The 20845-nt window shown below is 56.6% G+C and overlaps 1 protein-coding gene across 14 annotated transcripts in view; it reads left to right on the forward strand.

Moving 5' to 3' along the window:
* Positions 1-20845, forward strand: part of LOC132385484 (methyl-CpG-binding domain protein 1-like) — a 237946-nt gene that overhangs the window by 197041 nt on the left and 20060 nt on the right. For 13 of the 14 annotated variants that reach the window (XM_059957579.1, XM_059957588.1, XM_059957582.1 and 10 more), the window contains 7 exons: positions 1099-1269; positions 10832-11050; positions 12707-12796; positions 13814-13921; positions 15595-15687; positions 17653-17754; positions 18835-18948. In XM_059957579.1, the coding sequence (XP_059813562.1) occupies positions 1099-1269; positions 10832-11050; positions 12707-12796; positions 13814-13921; positions 15595-15687; positions 17653-17754; positions 18835-18948 (897 nt within the window). The remainder of the gene's footprint in view (positions 1-1098; positions 1270-10831; positions 11051-12706; positions 12797-13813; positions 13922-15594; positions 15688-17652; positions 17755-18834; positions 18949-20845) is intronic. The other variant, XM_059957590.1, reaches the window with a different exon arrangement.

Consider the following 20845-nt stretch of genomic DNA (forward strand, 5'->3'; position numbering starts at 1 on the left):
CTGCAGCCAGCTCCCCTCACCCCACACCCCTTCTGCTGACATCTCCCCTCACCCCACACCCCTTCTTCTGACATCTCCCCTCACCCCACACCCCTTCTGCAGCCAGCTCCCCTCACCCCACACCCCTTCTGCTGGCATCTCCCCTCACCCCACACTCCTTCTGCAGCCAGCTCCCCCCACCCCACACCCCTTCTGCTGGCATCTCCCCTCACCCCACACCCCTTCTGCTGGCATCTCCCCTCACCCCACACCCCTTCTGCAGCCAGCTCCCCTCACCCCACACCCCTTCTGCTGACATCTCCCCTCACCCCACACCCCTTCTGCTGACATCTCCCCTCACCCCACACCCCTTCTGCTGGCATCTCCCCTCACCCCACACCCCTTCTGCTGGCATCTCCCCTCACCCCACACCCCTTCTGCAGCCAGCTCCCCCCACCCCACACCCCTTCTGCAGCCAGCTCCCCCCACCCCACACCCCTTCTTCTGACATCTCCCCTCACCCCACACCCCTTCTGCAGCCAGCTCCCCTCACCCCACACCCCTTCTGCTGGCATCTCCCCTCACCCCACACTCCTTCTGCAGCCAGCTCCCCCCACCCCACACCCCTTCTGCTGGCATCTCCCCTCACCCCACACCCCTTCTGCTGGCATCTCCCCTCACCCCACACCCCTTCTGCAGCCAGCTCCCCTCACCCCACACCCCTTCTGCTGACATCTCCCCTCACCCCACACCCCTTCTTCTGACATCTCCCCTCACCCCACACCCCTTCTGCAGCCAGCTCCCCTCACCCCACACCCCTTCTGCTGGCATCTCCCCTCACCCCACACTCCTTCTGCAGCCAGCTCCCCCCACCCCACACCCCTTCTGCTGGCATCTCCCCTCACCCCACACCCCTTCTGCTGGCATCTCCCCTCACCCCACACCCCTTCTGCAGCCAGCTCCCCTCACCCCACACCCCTTCTGCTGACATCTCCCCTCACCCCACACCCCTTCTGCTGACATCTCCCCTCACCCCACACCCCTTCTGCTGGCATCTCCCCTCACCCCACACCCCTTCTGCAGCCAGCTGACGTCTCCCCCCCTCTCCCGAACCCACAGACAAAGGGCAGCCGGAACCGCCGGAACAACCGGAGCTGTGGGGAGTGCGAGGCGTGTCTCCGCCTAGCCGACTGTGGCACATGCGACTTCTGCAAGGACAAGGCCAAGTTCGGCGGCGCCAACACATTGCGGCAGAAGTGCCGCTGGAAACAGTGCCTCTGCTTCGCCTCCGTGAGTACCTCCTCCTACTCCCCCTCCCCTGCCCACCGCCTCAGCCTGCTGAAATCTGTGGTGACACTTGTGGGGCTGCCCCCCGGCACACCCTTTGGTGTGTTGTATGTTAATTGTGACAAATAAATGCGGTTGCTGTGGTAGCATGACCTTATTACAGCTCAGGGTGTTGGAGTTCAAAGTTGAATCCCAATGTCCTTTGTGAGGAGTCCGTCTGTCCTCTGCATGGGACAGTGGGCTTTTTTCCGGAAGCTCCAGTTTCCTCCCGGAGTCCAAAGTTGTCCTGCGATTAGGTTAGGGTTAAATCGGGTTGTGGAGGTTTGCTACCTGGGCAGCTGTATCACTTAATCAACAAAATAAGAATTTGAATCAGAGCCTGGACAATCCCTGTCCCTAGATCGACAGTCCCTGTCCCTAAGAACGGGCCCCAGACAGTCCCTGTCCCTAAGGACGGGCCCCAGACAGTCCGTGTCTAAATGGATGGGCCCCAGACTGTCCTTGTCTCTAAGGACGGGCCCCAGACAGTTCCTATCCCTATGAATGGGCCCCCCTTACTGTCCCTGTCCCTAAGGATGGACCCCAGACAGTCCCTGTCGCTAAGGACGGGCCCCAGACAGTCTGTGCCCCTATGGATGGACCCCAGACTGTCCCTGTCCCTAAGGGCCGGCCCCAGACTGACAGTCACTGCTCCACGGGATGGACCCTGGACAGAGCCCCTGACCCAAGGGATGGACCCTGGACAGAGCCCTTGATCTGTGGGCCAGACCACAGACAGAGCCCCTGACCCGAGGGACGAACCTGGGACAGAGTCCCTGACCCATGGGACGGACCCGGGACAGAGTCCCTGACCCGTGGGACGGACCCCGGACAGAGTCCCTGACCCGTGGGACGGACCCCGGACAGAGTCCCTGACCCAAGGGACGGACCCCAGACAGGGTTCCTGACCCGTGGGACGGACCCGGGACAGAGTCCCTGACCCGTGGGACGGACCCCGGACAGAGTCCCTGACCCGTGGGACGGACCCGGGACAGAGTCCCTGACCCGTGGGACGGACCCCGGACAGAGTCCCTGACCCAAGGGACGGACCCCAGACAGGGTTCCTGACCCGTGGGACGGACCCGGGACAGAGTCCCTGACCCGTGGGACGGACCCCGGACAGGGTTCCTGACCCGTGGGACGGACCCCGGACAGAGTCCCTGACCCGTGGGACGGACCCGGGACAGGGTTCCTGACCCGTGGGACGGACCCCGGACAGAGCCCCTGATACATGGGCCTGACCACGGACAGTGTCCCTGACCCGAGGGACGGACCCCGGACAGAGTCCCTGACCCGTGGGAAGGACCCCGGACAGAGCCCCTGACCCGTGGGACGGACCCCGGACAGAGTCCCTGACCCGTGGGACGGACCCCGGACAGAGTCCCCGACCTGTGGGACGGACCCGGGACAGGGTTCCTGACCCGTGGGACGGACCCCGGACAGAGCCCCTGACCCGTGGGACGGACCTGGGACAGGGTTCCTGACCCGTGGGGCGGACCCCGGACAGAGTCCCTGACCCAAGGGACGGGTCCTGGACAGAGCCCCTGATCCATGGGCCGGACCCGGGACAGAGCCCTTGACCCAAGGGACGGGTCCTGGACAGAGCCCCTGACCCAAGGGATGGACCCCGGACAGGGTTCCTGACCCGTGGGACGGACCCCGGACAGAGCCCCTGACCCGTGGGACGGACCCCGGACAGAGTCCCTGACCCGTGGGACGGACCCGGGACAGAGCCCCTGAACCGTGGGACGGACCTGGGACAGGGTTCCTGACCCGTGGGACGGACCCGGGACAGAGCCCCTGAACCGTGGGACGGACCCGGGACAGTGTCCCTGACCCGTGGGACGGACCCAGGACAGAGCCCCTGACCCGTGGGACGGACCCCGGACAGAGCCCCTGACCCGTGGGACGGACCCCGGACAGAGCCCCTGACCCGTGGGACGGACCCGGGACAGAGTCCCTGACCCAAGGGACGGGTCCTGGACAGAGCCCCTGATCCATGGGCCGGACCCGGGACAGAGCCCCTGACCCAAGGGACGGACCCGGGACAGAGTCCCTGACCCGTGTGACGAACCCCGGACAGAGCCCCTGACCCGTGGGACGGACCTGGGACAGGGTTCCTGACCCGTGGGGCGGACCCCGGACAGAGTCCCTGACCCAAGGGACGGGTCCTGGACAGAGCCCCTGATCCATGGGCCGGACCCGGGACAGAGCCCCTGACCCAAGGGACGGGTCCTGGACAGAGCCCCTGACCCAAGGGATGGACCCCGGACAGGGTCCCTGACCCGTGGGACGGACCCGGGACAGGGTTTCTGACCCTTGGGACGGACCCCGGACAGAGTCCCTGACCCGTGGGACGGACCCCGGACAGGGTTCCTGACCTGTGGGACGGGGTCCTGGACAGAGCCCCTGACCCAAGGGACGGGTCCTGGACAGGGTTCCTGATCCATGGGCCGGACCCCGGACAGAGTCCCTGACCCAAGGGACGGACCCCGGACAGAGTCCTGACCCGTGGGGCGGACCCCGGGACAGAGTTCCTGACCCAAGGGACGGGTCCTGGACAGGGTTCCTGATCCATGGGTTGGACCCCGGACAGAGTCCCTGACCCAGTGGATACAAGAGTCAGAGACGTGGCAGCTTTATAAAACTCCGATCAGGCCACATCTGGGTTATTGTTTTCAGTTCTGGTTGCCCCATTACAGGAGGGGTGGGGGCTTTGGGGTGGGGGCAGAAGAGGTTCAGCATGATGCTGCCTGGATTAGAGACTGTGAGCGACAAGGAGAGGTTGGACAAACTTGGGTTGTTTGCTCGGGAGCGGTGGAGACCGAGGGGAGACCTGACAAAGGATTATAAGGTTACGAGAGGCATAGAGCAAAGCAGGGCCATGGACCAGCACCTTTAAGTCTGTGGACCCCAGTTTGGGAAGCCCCGGGATAGAGGTTTGTTCAGGGTAGAGATAACAGATAGCAGAGGACAGACATTGAAAGTGAGATGGGGTAAGCTCAAAGGAGGTGTGTGGGGCAAGTTATCCTTTACACAGAGAGTGGTGGATGGCTGGTATGTGCCTCTGGGGATGGTCCTGGAAGTAGATGTAACAGAGATGTTTAATCTGGCTGTTAGACAGGCAGACAGAAGTTCACAGAGGCATAGATAGGGGGTGCACGGTTAGTCTTTTCCCCAGATTAGAAATGTCAAATTCAAGATTGTGGTTGTTCGTCAGTACACAGGTGGAAAGGAGAATAAAATGATTGTTACTCTGGATCTGACGCAGCATGAGGAATATAATAAGTATAAGAGGAATCCTATAAAACACAATATGAAGTAACAGTTTGAGTGTGGCAGTTAGGTACAGGAGGTAAAGCGTCCACTGAGTATGTAAGTTTTATATGTGGTCTTAGAGTCATAGTCATAAAAAACATCTACAACACGGAAGCAGGCCCTTTGGCCCATCTAATTCATGCTGAGCCATTTAAACTGCCTGGTCCCATCGGCTAACAGGCCCCTCCATCCGTGTACCTATCCAAACGTCTCTTGAATGGTGAAATCGAGTTTGCATGGCAGCTTGTTCCGCGCTCACGCCCCTCTGAGTGAAGGAGTTCCCTCTCATTGGTCCCCTTAAACTTATCACCTTTCACCCTTAACCCATGACGCCTAGTTGTGATCCCACGGAAGCCCAGTGGATTTACCCTGTCTATACCCCTATTGAATCTCCCTTGGAGCTGGTTTTCTGCTGCTGGAGCCCATCCGCTTCGAGGTTCGACGTGTTGTGTGTTCTGAGATGCTCTACAGCACACCAGTGTTGTGACGTACACGTGGCCAGGTGGTTAAGACGTTGGTCTAATGATCTGAAGGTGGCTAGTTCGATTCTTGACTGAGGCTTGTCCTTGAGCAAGGCACTTAACCACACATTGCTCTGTGACGACACTGGTGCTTGGGTCCTAATGCCCTTCCCTTGGACAACATTGGTGGCATGGAGGGGGCAACTGCCGGTCTTCCATTAAAAAAAAACCTTGCCCAGGCTTGCACCCTGGAAACATTCCAAGGTGCAAATCCATGGTCTATTGAGACTAACAGAGGCTTACCTTGAGTTACTGTCACCTTCCTGTCAGCTGGAACCTGTCATGTGCACACCTTTTCATTAATGTGATTGTCTAATCAACCCATCATGTGGTATGTTAAAGCATGCAGACACAGTCAAGAGGTTCAGTTGTTGTTCGGACCAAGCAAAAGGACAGCCAAGAAATGTGGAATGATTGTTGGGGCCATACAGGGTGGTTTGAGCAGAATTTAGAATTTATTTAAATCTTACATTGTAGTGAGGTGCTACTCACAGCGCTGAAATAACGACACGCAATCGGTAAGTCGTTACGAGACTAGTTTATTCAAACTTCGTGGTGTTGGCATTTATTCCCTAGCGCCCGCCCTCTCCGGGCAGAAATGACGTTAGAGGTGCATTATCAAAGTCTCCCCCTGCGCGCTGGCTATTTGTGAGCTGGTTCGCTTGCGCAGAAAGTGGGTCGCAACATAATCCCCTCCCCCAGAACCGGCGATAGACCCCCCCCCCCCCCCCCAATGTCCACAGTCTGGATCAGCCTCTGTTTGGGAGGTCTGCCTCTGCGCCGCGGTGCCTGAACCTCGACCGGCTGCGCCAAGTCCACATGGGCTGGTTTGAGTCAATCCACTGTGAAAACCTCCTCTCTCCCCCCAATGTTCAGAACGTACATGGACCACGTTGTTGTTGATCACCTTGAATCCTTGAATGGCCCCTCGTACAGCTGCTGTAGCGGTGTCCGGTGTCTGCCCCTTCGTACAAACACAAACTTACAGTTCTGCATGTCTTTGGGTACATGGGTCGGGGTCCGTCCGTACAGTAAAGTTGGTACGGGGGCCAGGTTGCCGAGCCTTTCGCGTAGCCTGTCCAGGACTGCTGCGGGATCTTCCTCTTGCCCCTTTGGGGTTGGTATGAACTCTCCCTGTATGGCCAGGGACGTGCCATACACCAACTCGGCCGACGAGGCATGCAGATCCTCTTTGGGTGCTGTACAAATTCCAAGCAGGACCCAGGGAAGCTCGTCCACCCAGTTAGGTCCTCTCAGGCGGGCCATGAGAGCCGACTTCAAGTGACGGTGGAAGCGTTTCACCAGTCCGTTCGACTGTGGGTGGTGGGCAGTAGTGTAGTGTAGCTGCGTTCCCAACAGGCTGGCCACAGCCGACCACAGGCTGGAGGTGAACTGGGCGTCTCTGTCGGAGGTAATATGGGCTGGTACCCCGAAGAGTGATACCCAGGTTGCGATCAGTGCTCAAGCGCAGGAATCTGCAGATGTGTCAGTGAGCGGGACCGCCTCTGGACACCTCGTGAACTGGTCTACCATCGTTAGGAGGTACCGCGCTTCTCAGGACACTGGTAGGGGGCCCACGATATCCACATGAATATGGTCGAACCTCCGGTGGGAGGGTTCAAACTGCTGCGGCGGGGCTTTAGTGTGCCGCTGCACCTTGGCTGTTTGGCACTGTGCGCACGTTCTGGCCCATTCACTGACCTGCTTGCAAAGTCCGTGCCACGCGAACTTGCTGGAGACCAGCCGGACGGTTGTCCTGATAGATGGGTGCGCCAAACCGTGTATGGAGTCGAATATTCGCCACACCCAGGCTGCCGGGACGATAGGGCGAGGTTGGCCGGTAGCCACGTCGCACAGGAGGGTCCTCTCACCTGGGCCTACGAGAAAGTCCTGCAGCTGCAAACCCGAGACTGCGGTCCTGTAGCTGGACATCTCGTCTTCTGCCTGCTGCGCTTCCGCCAGTGCTGCATAGTCCACCCCCAGGGACAGGGCCTGGACAGCTGGTCTGGAGAGTGCATCCGCCACGACGTTGTCCTTTCCCGAGACATGCTGGATGTCCGTCGTGTACTCGGAGATGTAGGACAGATGTCGCTGCTGGCAAGCCGACCAGGGATTGGACACCTTCGTGAACATGAAGGTCAAATGTTTGTGGTCCGTGAATGCGGTGAACAGCCTGCCTTCTAAGAAGTACCTGAAATGCCAGATTGCCAGATACAGTGCCAACAGCTCCCGGTCGAAAGCACTGTACTTGAGTTCGGGGTGATCGTAGGTGCTTGCTGAAGAAAGCCAAGGGTTGCCAGCGCCGCTCGATGAGCTGCTCCAGCACCCCACCGACTGCTGTGTCAGATGTGTCCACTGTGAGGGTGGTCAGAATGTCCGTTCTGGGCTGCACCAGCATCGCGGCATCTGCCAAGGCTTCCTTGGCTTTAACAAAAGCGGCTGCGGCCTCCCTGTCCCAAGTAATGTCCTTGCCTTTACCCGACATCAGGGTGTACAAAGGGCACATGATACGGGCTGCTGAGGGGAGGAAACAGTGGTAGAAGTTCACCATACCAATGAACTCCTGCAGGCCAACACTGTTGGACCGGGCAACATGGTGGATCGCGTCTACCTTGGCGGGCAGAGATGTTGCCCCATCTTTGGTAATCCTGTGGCCCAGGAAGTCAATGGTATCGAGACCGAACTGGCATTTGGCCGGGTTGATCGTGAGGCCGAAATCACTCAGGCGGGAGTAGAGCTGGCGGAGGTGGGACAGATGCTCCTGATGACAACTGCTGGCTATAATGATGTCGTCCAAATAGATGAACGCAAAGTCCAGGTCGCGTCCCACCGCATCCATTAGCCGCTGGGACGTCTGTGCGGCATTCTTCAGGCCGAACGGCATTCGGAGGAACTCGGAACAGGCCGAACGGGGAGATGTGTGCTGTTTTGGGGATGTCTTCAGGGTGCACCGGGATTTGATGGTATCCCCGGACAAGGTCTACTTTGGAAAAGACTCTCGTCCCGTGCAGGTTTGCTGCAAAGTCCTGTATGTGCAGCATGGGGTAGCGGTCTGGAGTGGTAGCCTCGTTCAGTCTGCGGTAGTCGCCACATGGTCTCCAACCCCCGGCTGCTTTGGGCACCATGTGCAGCGGGGAGGCCCATGGGCTGTCGGACCTCCGTACGATCCCCAATTCTTCCATCCTCCTGAACTCCTCCTTCGCCAGGCGGAGCTTTTCCAGGGGGAGCCTTCGTGCGCGGGCGTGGAGGGGTGGTCCCTGTGTCGGGATGTGGTGCTGTACCCCGTGTCTGGGCATGGCTGCCATGAACTGCGGTGCCAGAATCGATGGAAAGTCCGCCAGGATTCTGGTGAATTCGTTGTCCGACAGCGTGATGGAGTCCAGGTGTGGGGCCAGCAACTTGGCTTCACCCAGGGAGAACGTCTGGAAAGTCTCGGCATGTACCAGTCTTTTCCCTTGAAAGTCGAACAGCAAGCTGTGAGCTCACAAGAAGTCCACCCCCAGGAGTGGTTGGGCCACGGCGGCCAGTGTGAAGTCCCACATGAACCGGCTGGCGCTGAACTGCAGCTGTGCTGTGTGGGTACCGTAGGTCGGTACCGTGCTGCCGTTTTGCAGTCCTCAGGGTGGGTCCCAGCTTCCTGTTGCGGGAGTCGTACCCCGTCGGGGGCAAGACGCTGATCTCCGCTCCAGTGTCGACCAAGAAGCGGCGTCCTGACTGTTTGTCCCAGACATACAAGAGGCTGTCCTGGTGGCCAGCCGCCATAGTCATTAGCGGCAGCTGGCCCTGGACCTGGCCCTTGCAGGGCGGGTGACAACGGCGGGCTTTTGTACCCCACCGCTGGTGGTAGAAACACCACTGTTCACTGGCCTCTGACTCCTGCCTATGTGTTGTGTGTGCTCCCTTGCTGGGTCTGGTCTGGTCTGCTGTTGGGCGCGTGGCCTGGTAACCTGACCGACGGACACCACGCTCTCCCTCTTGGCTTTCCACAGCACGTCTGCCCGGGCCGCCATCTTCCGGGGGTTGCTGAAATCTGTGTCGGCCAGCAGCAGATGTATGTCCTCAGGCAGTTGCTCCAGGAACGCTTGCTCAAACATGAGGCAGGGCTTGTGTCCGTCAGCCAGGGACAGCATCTCGTTCATCAATGCTGACGGCATCTGTCTCCCAAACCGTCCAGGTGAAGCAGGCGGGCACCCCGTTCACACCGTGAGAGGCCAAAGGTCCCAATGAGCAGCGCTTTGAATGCTTCATGTTTGCCTTCTTCCGGGGGTGACTGTATGAAATCCGCAACCTGGGCAGCCATCTCCTGGTCAAGGCTGCTCACCACGTGGTAGTAACGCGTGGAATCAGAAGATACCTGCCAAATCTGGAACTGGGCTTCTGCTTGGCTAAACCGCACGCATGGTCGCAGCGTCCAGAAAGTCGGCAGTTTTAGCGAAACTGCGTGAGCAGATGAAGAGTCTTTGGTCCAAATCCCGTTTGGACCATCGGGGTCACCAATGTAGTGATGTGCTACACACAGTGCTGAAGTAACAATACGCAGTCGGTAAGTCATTTCGAGACTAGTTTATTCAAACTTCACGGTGCTGGCATTTAATCCCTAGCGCCTGCCCTGTCTGGGCGGAAATGACGTCAGAGGTGCATTACCAAAGTCTCCCCCCACGCGCTGGCTATTTGTGAGCCGGTTCACCTGCGCAGAAAGTGGGTCGCCACAGCATCCACCCCACAACCCAAGGGAGTAAAACTCTTCGTGTTATGACTCCGTTGCAGTGTACGGACATGTGAATTTAAAAGCCTAAAGGTTTACAGAGAGAAGCTGTCCTGTAGCCTGTTGGTCCTGGCTTTAATGCTGCAGTGGCGTTTGCCAGACGGAAGCAGCTGAAGCAGTTACTGGTTAAGATAACCAGTGTCCCTGATGATCCTCCAGGCCTTCTTTCTGCACCTCCTGCTATAAATGCCCTTAGTGGAGGGGAGTTCACATCCACAGTACCACTTCCTGAGGTGCTCAGCGATCAAGGTTGGTGCAGTTCCCGTACCAGGCAGTGATACAGCCAGTCAGGATGCTCTCAATGGTACCCCTGGAGAAGGTCTTGAGGATTTGGGGGTCCTCGCCAAACTTCTTCAGTCGCCTGAGGTGGAAGAGACGCTGTTGTGTGTTTTTTTTTGCCACAAACCCGGTGTAACAGTCCAGGTGAGATCAGTGTCTCAGAAACTGCTGATCTCCTGGGATTTTCATACACAGCATTCTCTGGAGCTTACAGAGGAGGGTGCAGAAACAAAAAAACATCCAGTGAGAGGCAGTTCTGTGGGCGAAAATGAGAGAGAGGTCAGAGGAGGCCGGTTCAAGCAGACTGGAAGGTGACAGTAACTCAAATAACCACACGTTACAACAGCGGTGTGCAGAGGGGCATCTCTGAACACACAACACGTCGAACCTTGAAGTGGACGGGCTACAGCAGCAGAAGACCATGAACATCTCTCAGTGGCCACTTTAGAGGGTAAATTTCAGGCAAGCATAGGAACGATTAAACTAGAAGAAAAATAACAGTTTAACCCTCTAATCCAGCACGTCTAGGACGTTTGGAAAGGGTACACGGGTGGAGGGGCTGGGCAAGAGATGGGATGAGCATGGACGGGCTGGGCCGAAGGGCCTGCCTGCCACTAACAGGGTGTGCGTTGCCTTGATTCAGAAACGCCTGTTGCCCCGGGAGCTGATGGGCCAGGGCTCCTGGGCGGAGTGGGAACCGGGGTGCCGGAGTGGGCGTCGGAGGTGGAAAGAGAACGCCTTTGCCAGCCGCAAGGTGGCCCGCGCCATCCAGGCCGCCAGGAAGAGGAAGATATGCCAGTCGTCGGTGCCCGCGGCTGAGCCTGAGGCCAGCAGACGCCCGGAAACGCCAGCACAGGTCCTGGTAGGTACGGGGACCGACTCCCCGAACGTCCAGCCTCAGAAGGCAAAGTTGCAGGCTTCTGGGAGGAAGTGGGTAACAAGGAAGAAGTGTCACACTATGGGAGGGGTGGTAAGCCATCACCTCGCTGCAGGAGGGAACACCACACTACGGGAAGTGCTCTGAGGAGGGAGAGGAGCACCGCGCTGTAGGAGGGCCGGTCAGGGTGCTGAGAAGGGGAGTGTTGTGGGAGGGGTAGACAGAGAGAGCGGGGGGCCACTCAGCCCATCTCACAGGGCAGCCCAATTAATTTCATTGCCCACGTTCCCATCAGTTCATCTCAGACTCTTGCCCCTTCGCCCATAAACCTGGGGATGGCAGGGGAAGTGATAGTAATCCACCAACCCCAGAAGTGGGAGGAAAGTGGATCGACTGGGGGAAACCCACAGTGTCACAGGAGATGGGAGAGGGGACACACACAGTGCAGATCGAACCCAGGTCTCTTGTGCCCTGAAACAGCAGCTCACCCATCCCCCCCATCCCCTACAGAGGGCATTGGCAGGGGGGAGGGATGGGGAGCACACAAAGGAGGGTTGAGGGGAAACAAACCTTGAAGAGAAAGTGTACAGGCCCTCACCCCTCCCCTCTGCCTCTGTCTCCCTTGCCCCTCCCCTCTGTCTCCTGACCATAATCTCTGCACTCGAACCTCTCCAAAGTCAAACCACTTGGATACAGGCCCTTCGGTCCAACTGGCCACACACACACACACACACACACAGACACACACACACACACACACACACACACACACACACACAGACAAGCACACACACACACACACACACACACACACACACACACACACACACACACACACACACACACACAGAGACAAGCACACACACACACCACCACCCCCCTCAAAGTGTAGATAGGGCGTGAAGAAGATGCTTGGCCTTCATGGGTCAGGGAACTGAGTACCGGAGTTCGGACGTCCCGTTACACCTGTACAAGATGTCAGTGAGGCCACACTCGGAGTATTGTGAGCAGTTCTGGTTCCCCAGCTATAGGGAGGATGTTATTAAACCAGAGAGGGGGTGGGAAAGATTCACCAGGATATTCCTGGGGCTGGAGGGATTGAGTTATAAGGAGTGGCTGGACAGACTGGGACTGTTTTCCTTCGAGTGCAGGAGGCTGAGGGGTGACCATATAGATGTTTGTAAAACCATGAGGAATGTGGAGAAGGTCGATGGTCACAGTTTCTTCCCTTACCCCTCCCTCCGGGTAGGGGAGTCTAAAACTGGAGGGCACAGGTTTAGGGTGAGAGGGGAGAGATTTAAAGGAGTCCTGAGGGGCAACTTCTTCACCTGGAGAGTGGTCCATATATGGAATGAGCTGCCAAAGAAAGTGGTTGAGACAGGTGAAGGAATGACGTTTAAAAGACACTTGGACAGGTATATGGATAGGAAAGGGTTGGAGGGATACGGGACTGGCTGAGATGGGAATTTCAGTCGACACGGTCAGGTCGAAAGTCCTGTTGCTCTCTGAATCCAGGGACGGCAGCTTTAGCCAGACATTGACTTCAGTTGGGAGAGGCTGAGGATTGAGGGAATGGGTGGGAGTAACATGGGTTGCCTCTCCTCCTTCTTTCTTTCACCGAGTGTCGTCCTGACTCTGCAGGCGCTGATTGGCAAGGAGGAGGAGCCCTCGCGCCCACGCACCTCATCGCCAGAGAGGGGGCAGGAGGCAGCCATGCCTAGCCCAGTCAAGGTGAGCCGTTCACATACACACCGTCCCTGAATGCTACGGTGGGGGGAGCCCCGCGCACTCTCCCTCTGCAGACCACAGCCCCTCCACTTTATATGTCTCTACCCGTTCTCTCGTACTCCTTCATCTCTCCCTCTCCCCCTCTTTCTATCTCGTCCTCCCCTCTTCCCTCCTCTTTTCCTCTCTCTCCTCCCCTCTCAGTCCCTCCACCCTTCTCTCTCCCCATCCCCTTTCCCTCACTCTGTCCCCTCCTCTCTCCCCTCTACCCCTTTCACCATCCCAATCTGTCTCTCCCCCTCATTCCCTCTCTCTCCCCATCCCCTTTCCCTCACTGTCCCCTCCTCTCTCCCCTCTACCCCTTTCACCATCCCAATCTGTCTCTCCCCCTCATTCCCTCTCTCTCCCCATCCCCTTTCCCTCACTGTCCCCTCCTCTCTCCCCTCTACCCCTTTCAATAATCGCAGTCTGTCTCTCTCCCTCCTCCCCTCTCTCTCCCCATCCCCTTTCCCTCTCTGTCCCCTCCTCTCTCCTCTCTCCCCTCTACCCCTTTCACCATCCCAGTCTGTCTCTCCCCCTCATTCCCTCTCTCTCCCCATCCCCTTTCCCTCACTGTCCCCTCCTCTCTCCCCTCTACCCCTTTCACCATCCCAGTCTCTCTCCCCCTCATTCCCTCTCTTCTCTACCCTTCCCCTTGCCATCCTCCATCTATCTATCCCTTCTTCTCATCTGCTTCTCTCACCTTCCTCTCATTCTCTCTCCTCTCTATCGCCCCCTCATTTTTCTCCTGCCTTCTCTTTCCTCCGTCTTTGTCTATCTCTCTCTGTCTACTCCAAACCACTCCCTCAACCCATTTCCCTATCCCTCCGAGTTGTCCACTTGCTCCCCACCCCTCCCCCCCGACTCCGTCCCTCTCACGGTCCCTGCTCTGTCCAGCGCTCACAGTTTCTCAAAGTTAACTTTGGCCCCACTGCGTCCATCAGTCCGGGACTCGCGGTCTCTGATGATCTCCTCTGCCCACAGCCGGTGCGGGACGGCAGTGGGAGGGCGGACAACCCCCACGGCTCTCCAGAACAGAGGTCTCCGCCCTCGGGCGAAGCCCTGAACCTCAAGAAGCTCCTGATGGTGATGGTAGGTGTCCAGCTCTCGGCTACCCAAGCGCACGTGATTTCTCTCCTGCTCCCTCTTCCCCTCCCCCTCCCCCTCCCTCTCTCCCCGTCCCTCCCCAACTTGCCACTCCCCCTCCCCCTCCCTCCCTCTCTTCCCCTTTGTCTGTGTCTGTCTCTTTCTGTCCCTCCCTCTGTGCTTTTGTAATGCGAGGAACCCAGCGGCCAGGCTAGGCACAGCATGAATCCCCCAACAGCACTGAGCCAGTGACCAGATTATCTGCTGTTTGTGCTAGGAAGTCAGTGGTGGTGTCAGGGCGACGTCAACCCTCTCATGCAGTCTGTTAGACATTTTGTTGCCTCTCCTCTGTCTCAGTGCCCCACTCCTCTCTATTCCCTCCATTCCCCACTCGTTCCTTTACCCCTCCCCTACCTCTGCACCTTCTTCCTCACGTCTCTCTTGACATTGTATTTGCTGCTTCCCCCGTCTTTCCTCTCCCCACTCCGCTCACTCTCTCCTCCATCTTTCTGCCTTCTTCCTGATCTTCCCCCCAGCTCTCTCACCCCCACCCTCTCTCTCCCCCCTCCCTCTCTCCCTCCTCCCTCACCCCCTCCCATCTCTCTCCCACCTCCCTCATCCCCTCCCCTTCCCATCTCCCCCTTCCCATCTCCTCTCTCCCCCTCCCATCTCTCTCTCCCCCTCCCATCTCTCTACCCCCACCTCTCTCTGCCCCCCCACCACTCTCTCCCCCTTTCAAATGGGATTGGTGTTGATGGACAAAAGAAGTCAGAAGTTAGCATGGCCTGTTTTTGTGCTTTACGTCTGGGATCGTAGGGTTACATAACACAGAAACCAGTCTGGCTCAACTTGCCCATTCCAACCAAAATCCCCATTTAAGCCGGTCTGAATTTTCTGTGTTTAGCCCGTATCCCTGTAACCCTTTCCTATCCAGGTCTTCGTCAAGTGTCTTTGAAATGATGCCTCAACCACTTCCTCTGGCAGCTCGTCCCACATCCTCACCATCCTGTGGGTGCAAATGTTGTCCCTCATGTCCCCCTTAATCTCTCCCCTCTCACCTTAAACCTGTGCCCTCTAGTTTTAGACTCCCCTCCCCTGGGAAGAAGACTGACCATCCACTTATCTACACCCCCTCGTGGTTTTATAAACCTCTGTAAGGTCAACCCTCAGCCTCCTCCTCTCCAGGGAAAACAGTCCCAGCCTGTCCAGCCTCTTCTTATAACTCAATCCCTCCAGTCCCGGGAACATCCTGGTGAATTTTTCCTGCCCCCTCTCCAGCTTAATGACATCCTTCCTATAGCTGGGCAACCAGAACTGCTCACAATATTCCGAGTGCGGCCTCACCAATGTCTTGTCCAGGTCTAACAGGACATCCCAACTTCTGTAATCGTTTCCCACCCCCAAACTATATCTGCTCTCGACTGCGTGAACCTCTTTGCTCAGCAAAACCTAGGCGCAGTCGTTCCCTGCTCCTGTCCTGACAGATAAGACATTTCATGTCTCGGCCCCAAGGAGTGAGTGTTCTCACCCCTCCACAAATGCCGCTCGCCTTGCTGCGTTCCTCCGGCGTTCTGTCGACTGCCCGTCCGCCGGCCTCTGACCTCCCCATGTGTACCGGGTCGCAAGCGCGCGGACTGTCCCCCCGGTTCCGCGAGTGATGCCTCTGCCTCGCCCCACAGAAGCCGTACGTGAAGGGAGCCCAGTCATCAGAAGCCCCCGAGCGGCCGACTGTGATTCGCGAGACCTCTGAGTGGCAGCTGAGCAGCGAGCAGGTGAGGGCTTGGTGTCACCCATCTCCACTTAAAGAAAATATGTTTGTTTATTATATTTAGAAATACAAAACGGTCAAGGGTCAATTGCACCCATTAATGGGCTAATCCATACACCTTTGGACTGTGGGAGGAAATGGGAACACACAGTCACGGGGAAGAACGTACAATTGAACCCAGGTGTTCTTATAGAAATGTCCACTGAGTATTATTTCAAAAGAAAATGAAAATACCAGTGACAATGGCCGTGACTAACACATGATAGATAAAAATGTTCCCATCCTGATCTAGGATCAGGTTTATTCCCCCGGGGTGCCCAACGATCCCGAAAAGCCTCCATTGTATACACGAACACCATGTGTTTCTTATCTTATTGACAGGCCCTTCCCTTCGAGCTGTGCCTTCCCACAACCCCTGATTTAATCCTAATCTAATCACGGTACGGATTACAATGACCATTAACCTACTGACCAGTTGCATCTTTGGACTGTGGGAGGAAACCGGAGCATCCGGAAGCAGCCCATGCGGTCACAGGGAAAACGTACAAGTCCTTACTGACTGTGATGGGAATTGAACCCGGGTCGCTGATTCTCTCAAGCATTGTGCTAACGTCTACAGTACCGTGCCACCCTTCGCTACTGTCCTGTGTTCTTTCTCTTCGGTTACCCGGCACGGACAGACCACAGGAAAATCGCCTGGCCGGAGCCTTCCAGGATCCGCAGATAGCTATCATTGGCCAACCTCAGGAGCAGGCCTCCTCCTCCCTCACTACCGCCCCCTCTGTACTGGATGACCGAATGCGTAAAGGTCGGGGGCTGAAATGCAGCCGGAAAGGCGAGGGACAGCCCCCACAGATACGTGAACGTATCACAGACATTCTGTGCACGTGATACGTGGTCTCCTCCAGCCCGCAGAGGTGACAGGTTTGGAGATCCGTGTACAAGTGTGCAAACTTCACTCCAGGTCCCCAGTGAACGTGGGAGGACACCCTCGGTAATGGGTTACACGGGAGGCCACCTCGCTCCAAGGTGGAAAGAATGATTGCCACGGTGTCAGGATGGAGCTCAGGGGTTTGGAAGTGGAGGGTGTGGAGCAGCAACCCTACCTGCATCTCTGAAAGAGGCCGTAGGTGTTGAAGGGCAGCTCAGGTTGTGTGGGACAGGCTCCCGGACAAGATTCCGGAGCCTGGGTCCGACGAGCAGGCACCTGTGGGTGCCTGCCCACTTCCACAGCCACACCATCATCCCAAAAGAACTCCCGTGCGGTCCCCGGGGACAGTCCCGGGAACGGAGCAGATTTCCTGGTTCTTGGTTTTTGGCATCCTAGACGAGGAAGTGGATATTTTTAGCGTGGCTGGCGTTTTTAGTACGGCCAGCACTCCCTCGTCACCCCACCTCACAGTGCAGCACTTCCCCCTCACCACCCCAAGCACAGCGCTCTCTCCCCCTTGCACCGCCCCTCCTGCAGTGCCGGGCTCCCTCTGCGCCGTTCCTCCCACAGTGTGCTGTTCCCTTCTTAACAACCCTCCTGCAGCTCTGGGCTGTTGGTGAACATTGTCACAAGCTGGCCGCCCATCAGCCTGGTGGCAGATGTCAGACTGCGGTCTGGGCAGATCCCTGATTTGACAGGTGCTAATAGATTCTGTTCTTGCTCTTTTTCCCTCCCTCTCTCGCCCCCTTTTCCACCATCCTTCTCTTTTCAACCCTTCCCTGTTCTCCCTATTCCCTTCCCTCACTCTTTCTGACATCCTCCTACTCTCTCTCCTCTTCCCCATCCCCTCCTTCTTCCCCATTCCCTCTTCCCCTCACTCTACTTCCTTTGTTGCCCATTTCTCTCCCTACTGCCTCTTCCGCTTCCCTTTGCCTTCCCTCCCTCTCACCCCTCTTATCTCTATGCCCTCTCCCTTCCCCCCCACTCCTTCGCTTTTCTCTTCTTTCCTGTACTGCCCACCACCCCTACCCCACACAGAGGAGGCCCATGGAGACCCCAGTGTTCCAGACGGCAGCGATCTCCACCCCAGCAAAGCGTGTCACTCCGGAACGGGAACCTGAGCGCATTCCAAGCACACCGGTAATCCGCAGGGGTTCACATCAACACCTCATTGACCTGCATCCAGAAGAGTTATCGCTACAGGGCTGTGGGGAGAGAGTGGGGCAGTGGGATTAGATTAGGGACTGACACAGGGCTGTGGGGAGAGAGTGGGACACTGGGATTAGTTTGGGGACTGACACAGGGCTGTGGGGAGAGAGAGGGATAGTGGGATTACTTTTGTGACTGACAGGACTGTGGGGAGAGAGTGGGACAGTGGGATTAGTTTGGGGACTGACACAGGGCTGTGGGGAGAGAGTGGGAGAATGGGATTAGATTGGGGACTGACACAGGGCTGTGGGGAGAGAGTGGGACAATGGGATTAGTTTGGGGACTGACACAGGGCTGTGGGGAGAGAGAGGGATAGTGGGATTACTTTTGTGACTGACAGGACTGTGGGGAGAGAGTGGGACAGTGGGATTAGTTTGGGGACTGACACAGGGCTGTGGGGAGAGAGTGGGACAGTGGGATTAGTTTGGGGACTGACACAGGGCTGTGTGGAGAGAATGGGACAGTGTGATTAGTTTGGAGACTGACACGGCTGTGTGGAGAGAGTGGGACAGTGGGATTAGTTTGAGGATTGACACGGCTGTGGGGAGAGAGTGGGACAGTGGGATTAGTTTGGAGACTGACACGGCTGTGTGGAGAGAGTGGGACAGTGGGATTAGTTTGAGGATTGACATGGCTGTGGGGAGAGAGTGGGACAGTGGGATTAGTTTGGGAACTGACACAGGGCTGTGTGGAAAGAGTGGGACAGTGGGATTAGTTTGGAGACTGACACGGCTGTGTGGAGAGAGTGGGACAGTGGGATTAGTTTGGGGACTGACACAGGACAGTGGGGAGAGAGTGGGACAGTGAGATTAGTTTGGGGACTGACACAGGGCTGTGGGGAGAGAGTGGGACAGTGGGATTAGTTTGTGGACTGACACAGGGCTGTGGGGAGAGTGTGGGACAGTGGGATTAGTTTGGGAACTGATAGTGGTCTGTGGGGACAGAGCGGGTTGGTGGGATTTGAACTGGTGTGGTTCCAGTGTGAGTTATGAACTCTCCCACTGTTTTCAGGAAATGTTGAGTGAGCGTGTCTCCTCCTCCCACCGATCGGTGTCCCCTGTCATTAAACAACAGGAGCACAAGGAAAGAGCCAGCAGCAGGAAGGCATTGCAACGCTCCACGGAGGTACTGTTTCTGTGAAGTTTACTGAACAGAGCGGGCAGGGATACACTCAAGCCTTGGTTTTGTGCACTAGAATCAAGCTGGAACCAGAATGCAAAGCGGCAGAGATACACTCCTATCCCTGCTGGGCAGACAGTGCAATCATTAACATAACATGACCTGTTAATTCTGCACCAGGGAAGACTGAACCTCGGGGCACGACGAGACCTTTCTGTACTTCAGTTCTTTACCGGCCCCTCCAGCTGCAGCTCTCCACATCTCGCCTCTGGGGTGCTCCTTCTCGCGAGCCCCACTTCACTCCTGCTTCATCTGTTTCTTTGTGCCGAGGAAATGATCTTTAGAACGTAGAACTGTCAACGCTACTGGCCCTTCAGCCCACAATGTTGTGCTGACCTTTTAACCTACTCCAAGTTCAGTCTAACTAACCCTGTCCTCTCACATACCTCTCCATTTTTATATCATCCATGTGCCTATCTAGGAGTCTCATAAGTGTCCGTAACTCATTTGCCTCTCTCTATGACCCCTGGCAGAGCATTCCATACACCTACAACTCCTGTGTGGAGAAAAAAACTGCCTCAGACCTCTCCCGATCCTTTTCTCCATCGTCACCAATGTTCTTTGTTCCCAAGAGATAAGCCTAAACTCGCTCAATCTATCCTCACAAAACGTGCTCTCTAATCCAGGCAGCTTCCTGATGAATCTCCTCTGCACCTTTTTCTAAAGCTTCCACGTCTTTCCTGTAATGAGGTGACCAGAACTGAGTTCCTCGGTGTTGCCCTGCTTTTTAGTTTTGTAAACTTTCCTCAATTAATCTGGAATGCGTGTCCTTTGGTATTGGCCATTTCCAGCCTGGGAAAAAGGTCTCTGGCTGTCCACTCCATTTGTGCCTCTGTCGAGTTGTTGTGCATCCTCCTTTCCTGCAGAGAGAAAAGTACCAGCTCACTCAGCCTTTCCTTATAAACCATGCTCTCTAATCCCAGCAGCACCCAGGTTCACCTGCACTGCACCTTCTCTAATGAGTACCTGCAAATTGACAAAGCTATACCACATTAACCCTTTTCTCTTTTCATGACTGGTAACTCTTTCATTCCTGGATTTGGGTCCTCTCCTTTAGTTGCACCTTCTCTCTCAGATCTTCAGAAAAATCTCTTCTCATCCTCTCTTTAAGACAGAGGTTCTCAGCCTGGGTCCACAGACCAATTGCTTTAATAGTCTTGGTCCATGGCATGAATTTGTTGGGAACCCCTTGGTTTAAGGGTTGGATGGATCTCAGACTAGGTTCTGCCACGCTGAGCCCAGTGGAACCGTTTTTACTGACAGGAGAGGGGCAAGGGCTTTGTTATGTTCGATATTAAGGGGAAGTGCAGAGCACACCAGGACGCCAGCATGTAGGATGTTCAACTAAACTTTATTGATAACCCTGCTTGTGCAGTCTGTGAACTCCTCCCATGTGGGATTGGCTAACTCTAGTAGTAGTAGTAGGCAGCCATCGAACCCAGGGGAGCCTGGGTTTGCACCTCTGGTGTCCTCTCCGGGGTGCAAACCTGGGTGAGAAGATTTGCAGAACCAGCTGATGCCTATGCAGCAGGTTTCCCATTCTCCATGCCACTGATGTAGTCCAAGGGAAGGGCAAGCGCCCATACAGCTTGGCACCAGTGTCGTCGCAGAGGTTGCTAGAGTAAAGTTGTAAACGGCATCAAACTGCCTCAGGGACTCCAGCTCCAGATTTCTTCCTCGGGCTTTACTCCCAAAGCCTTTCCCATGGGTCGGCATGGCCGCAAGGCAGCGGAGGTTTATAATCAGTGTTTTCCCTCTCCTAGGATGGCTGTCGTCCAAGGCTGATGAGCCCAACCTGCCCGATGCAATTGCTTTTGAAGCATTAGCGGTCCGCCTTTGCCCC

The sequence above is a fragment of the Hypanus sabinus genome (assembly GCF_030144855.1).
Source record: "Hypanus sabinus isolate sHypSab1 chromosome 24 unlocalized genomic scaffold, sHypSab1.hap1 SUPER_24_unloc_20, whole genome shotgun sequence".
Taxonomy (NCBI): Eukaryota; Metazoa; Chordata; class Chondrichthyes; order Myliobatiformes; family Dasyatidae; genus Hypanus; species Hypanus sabinus.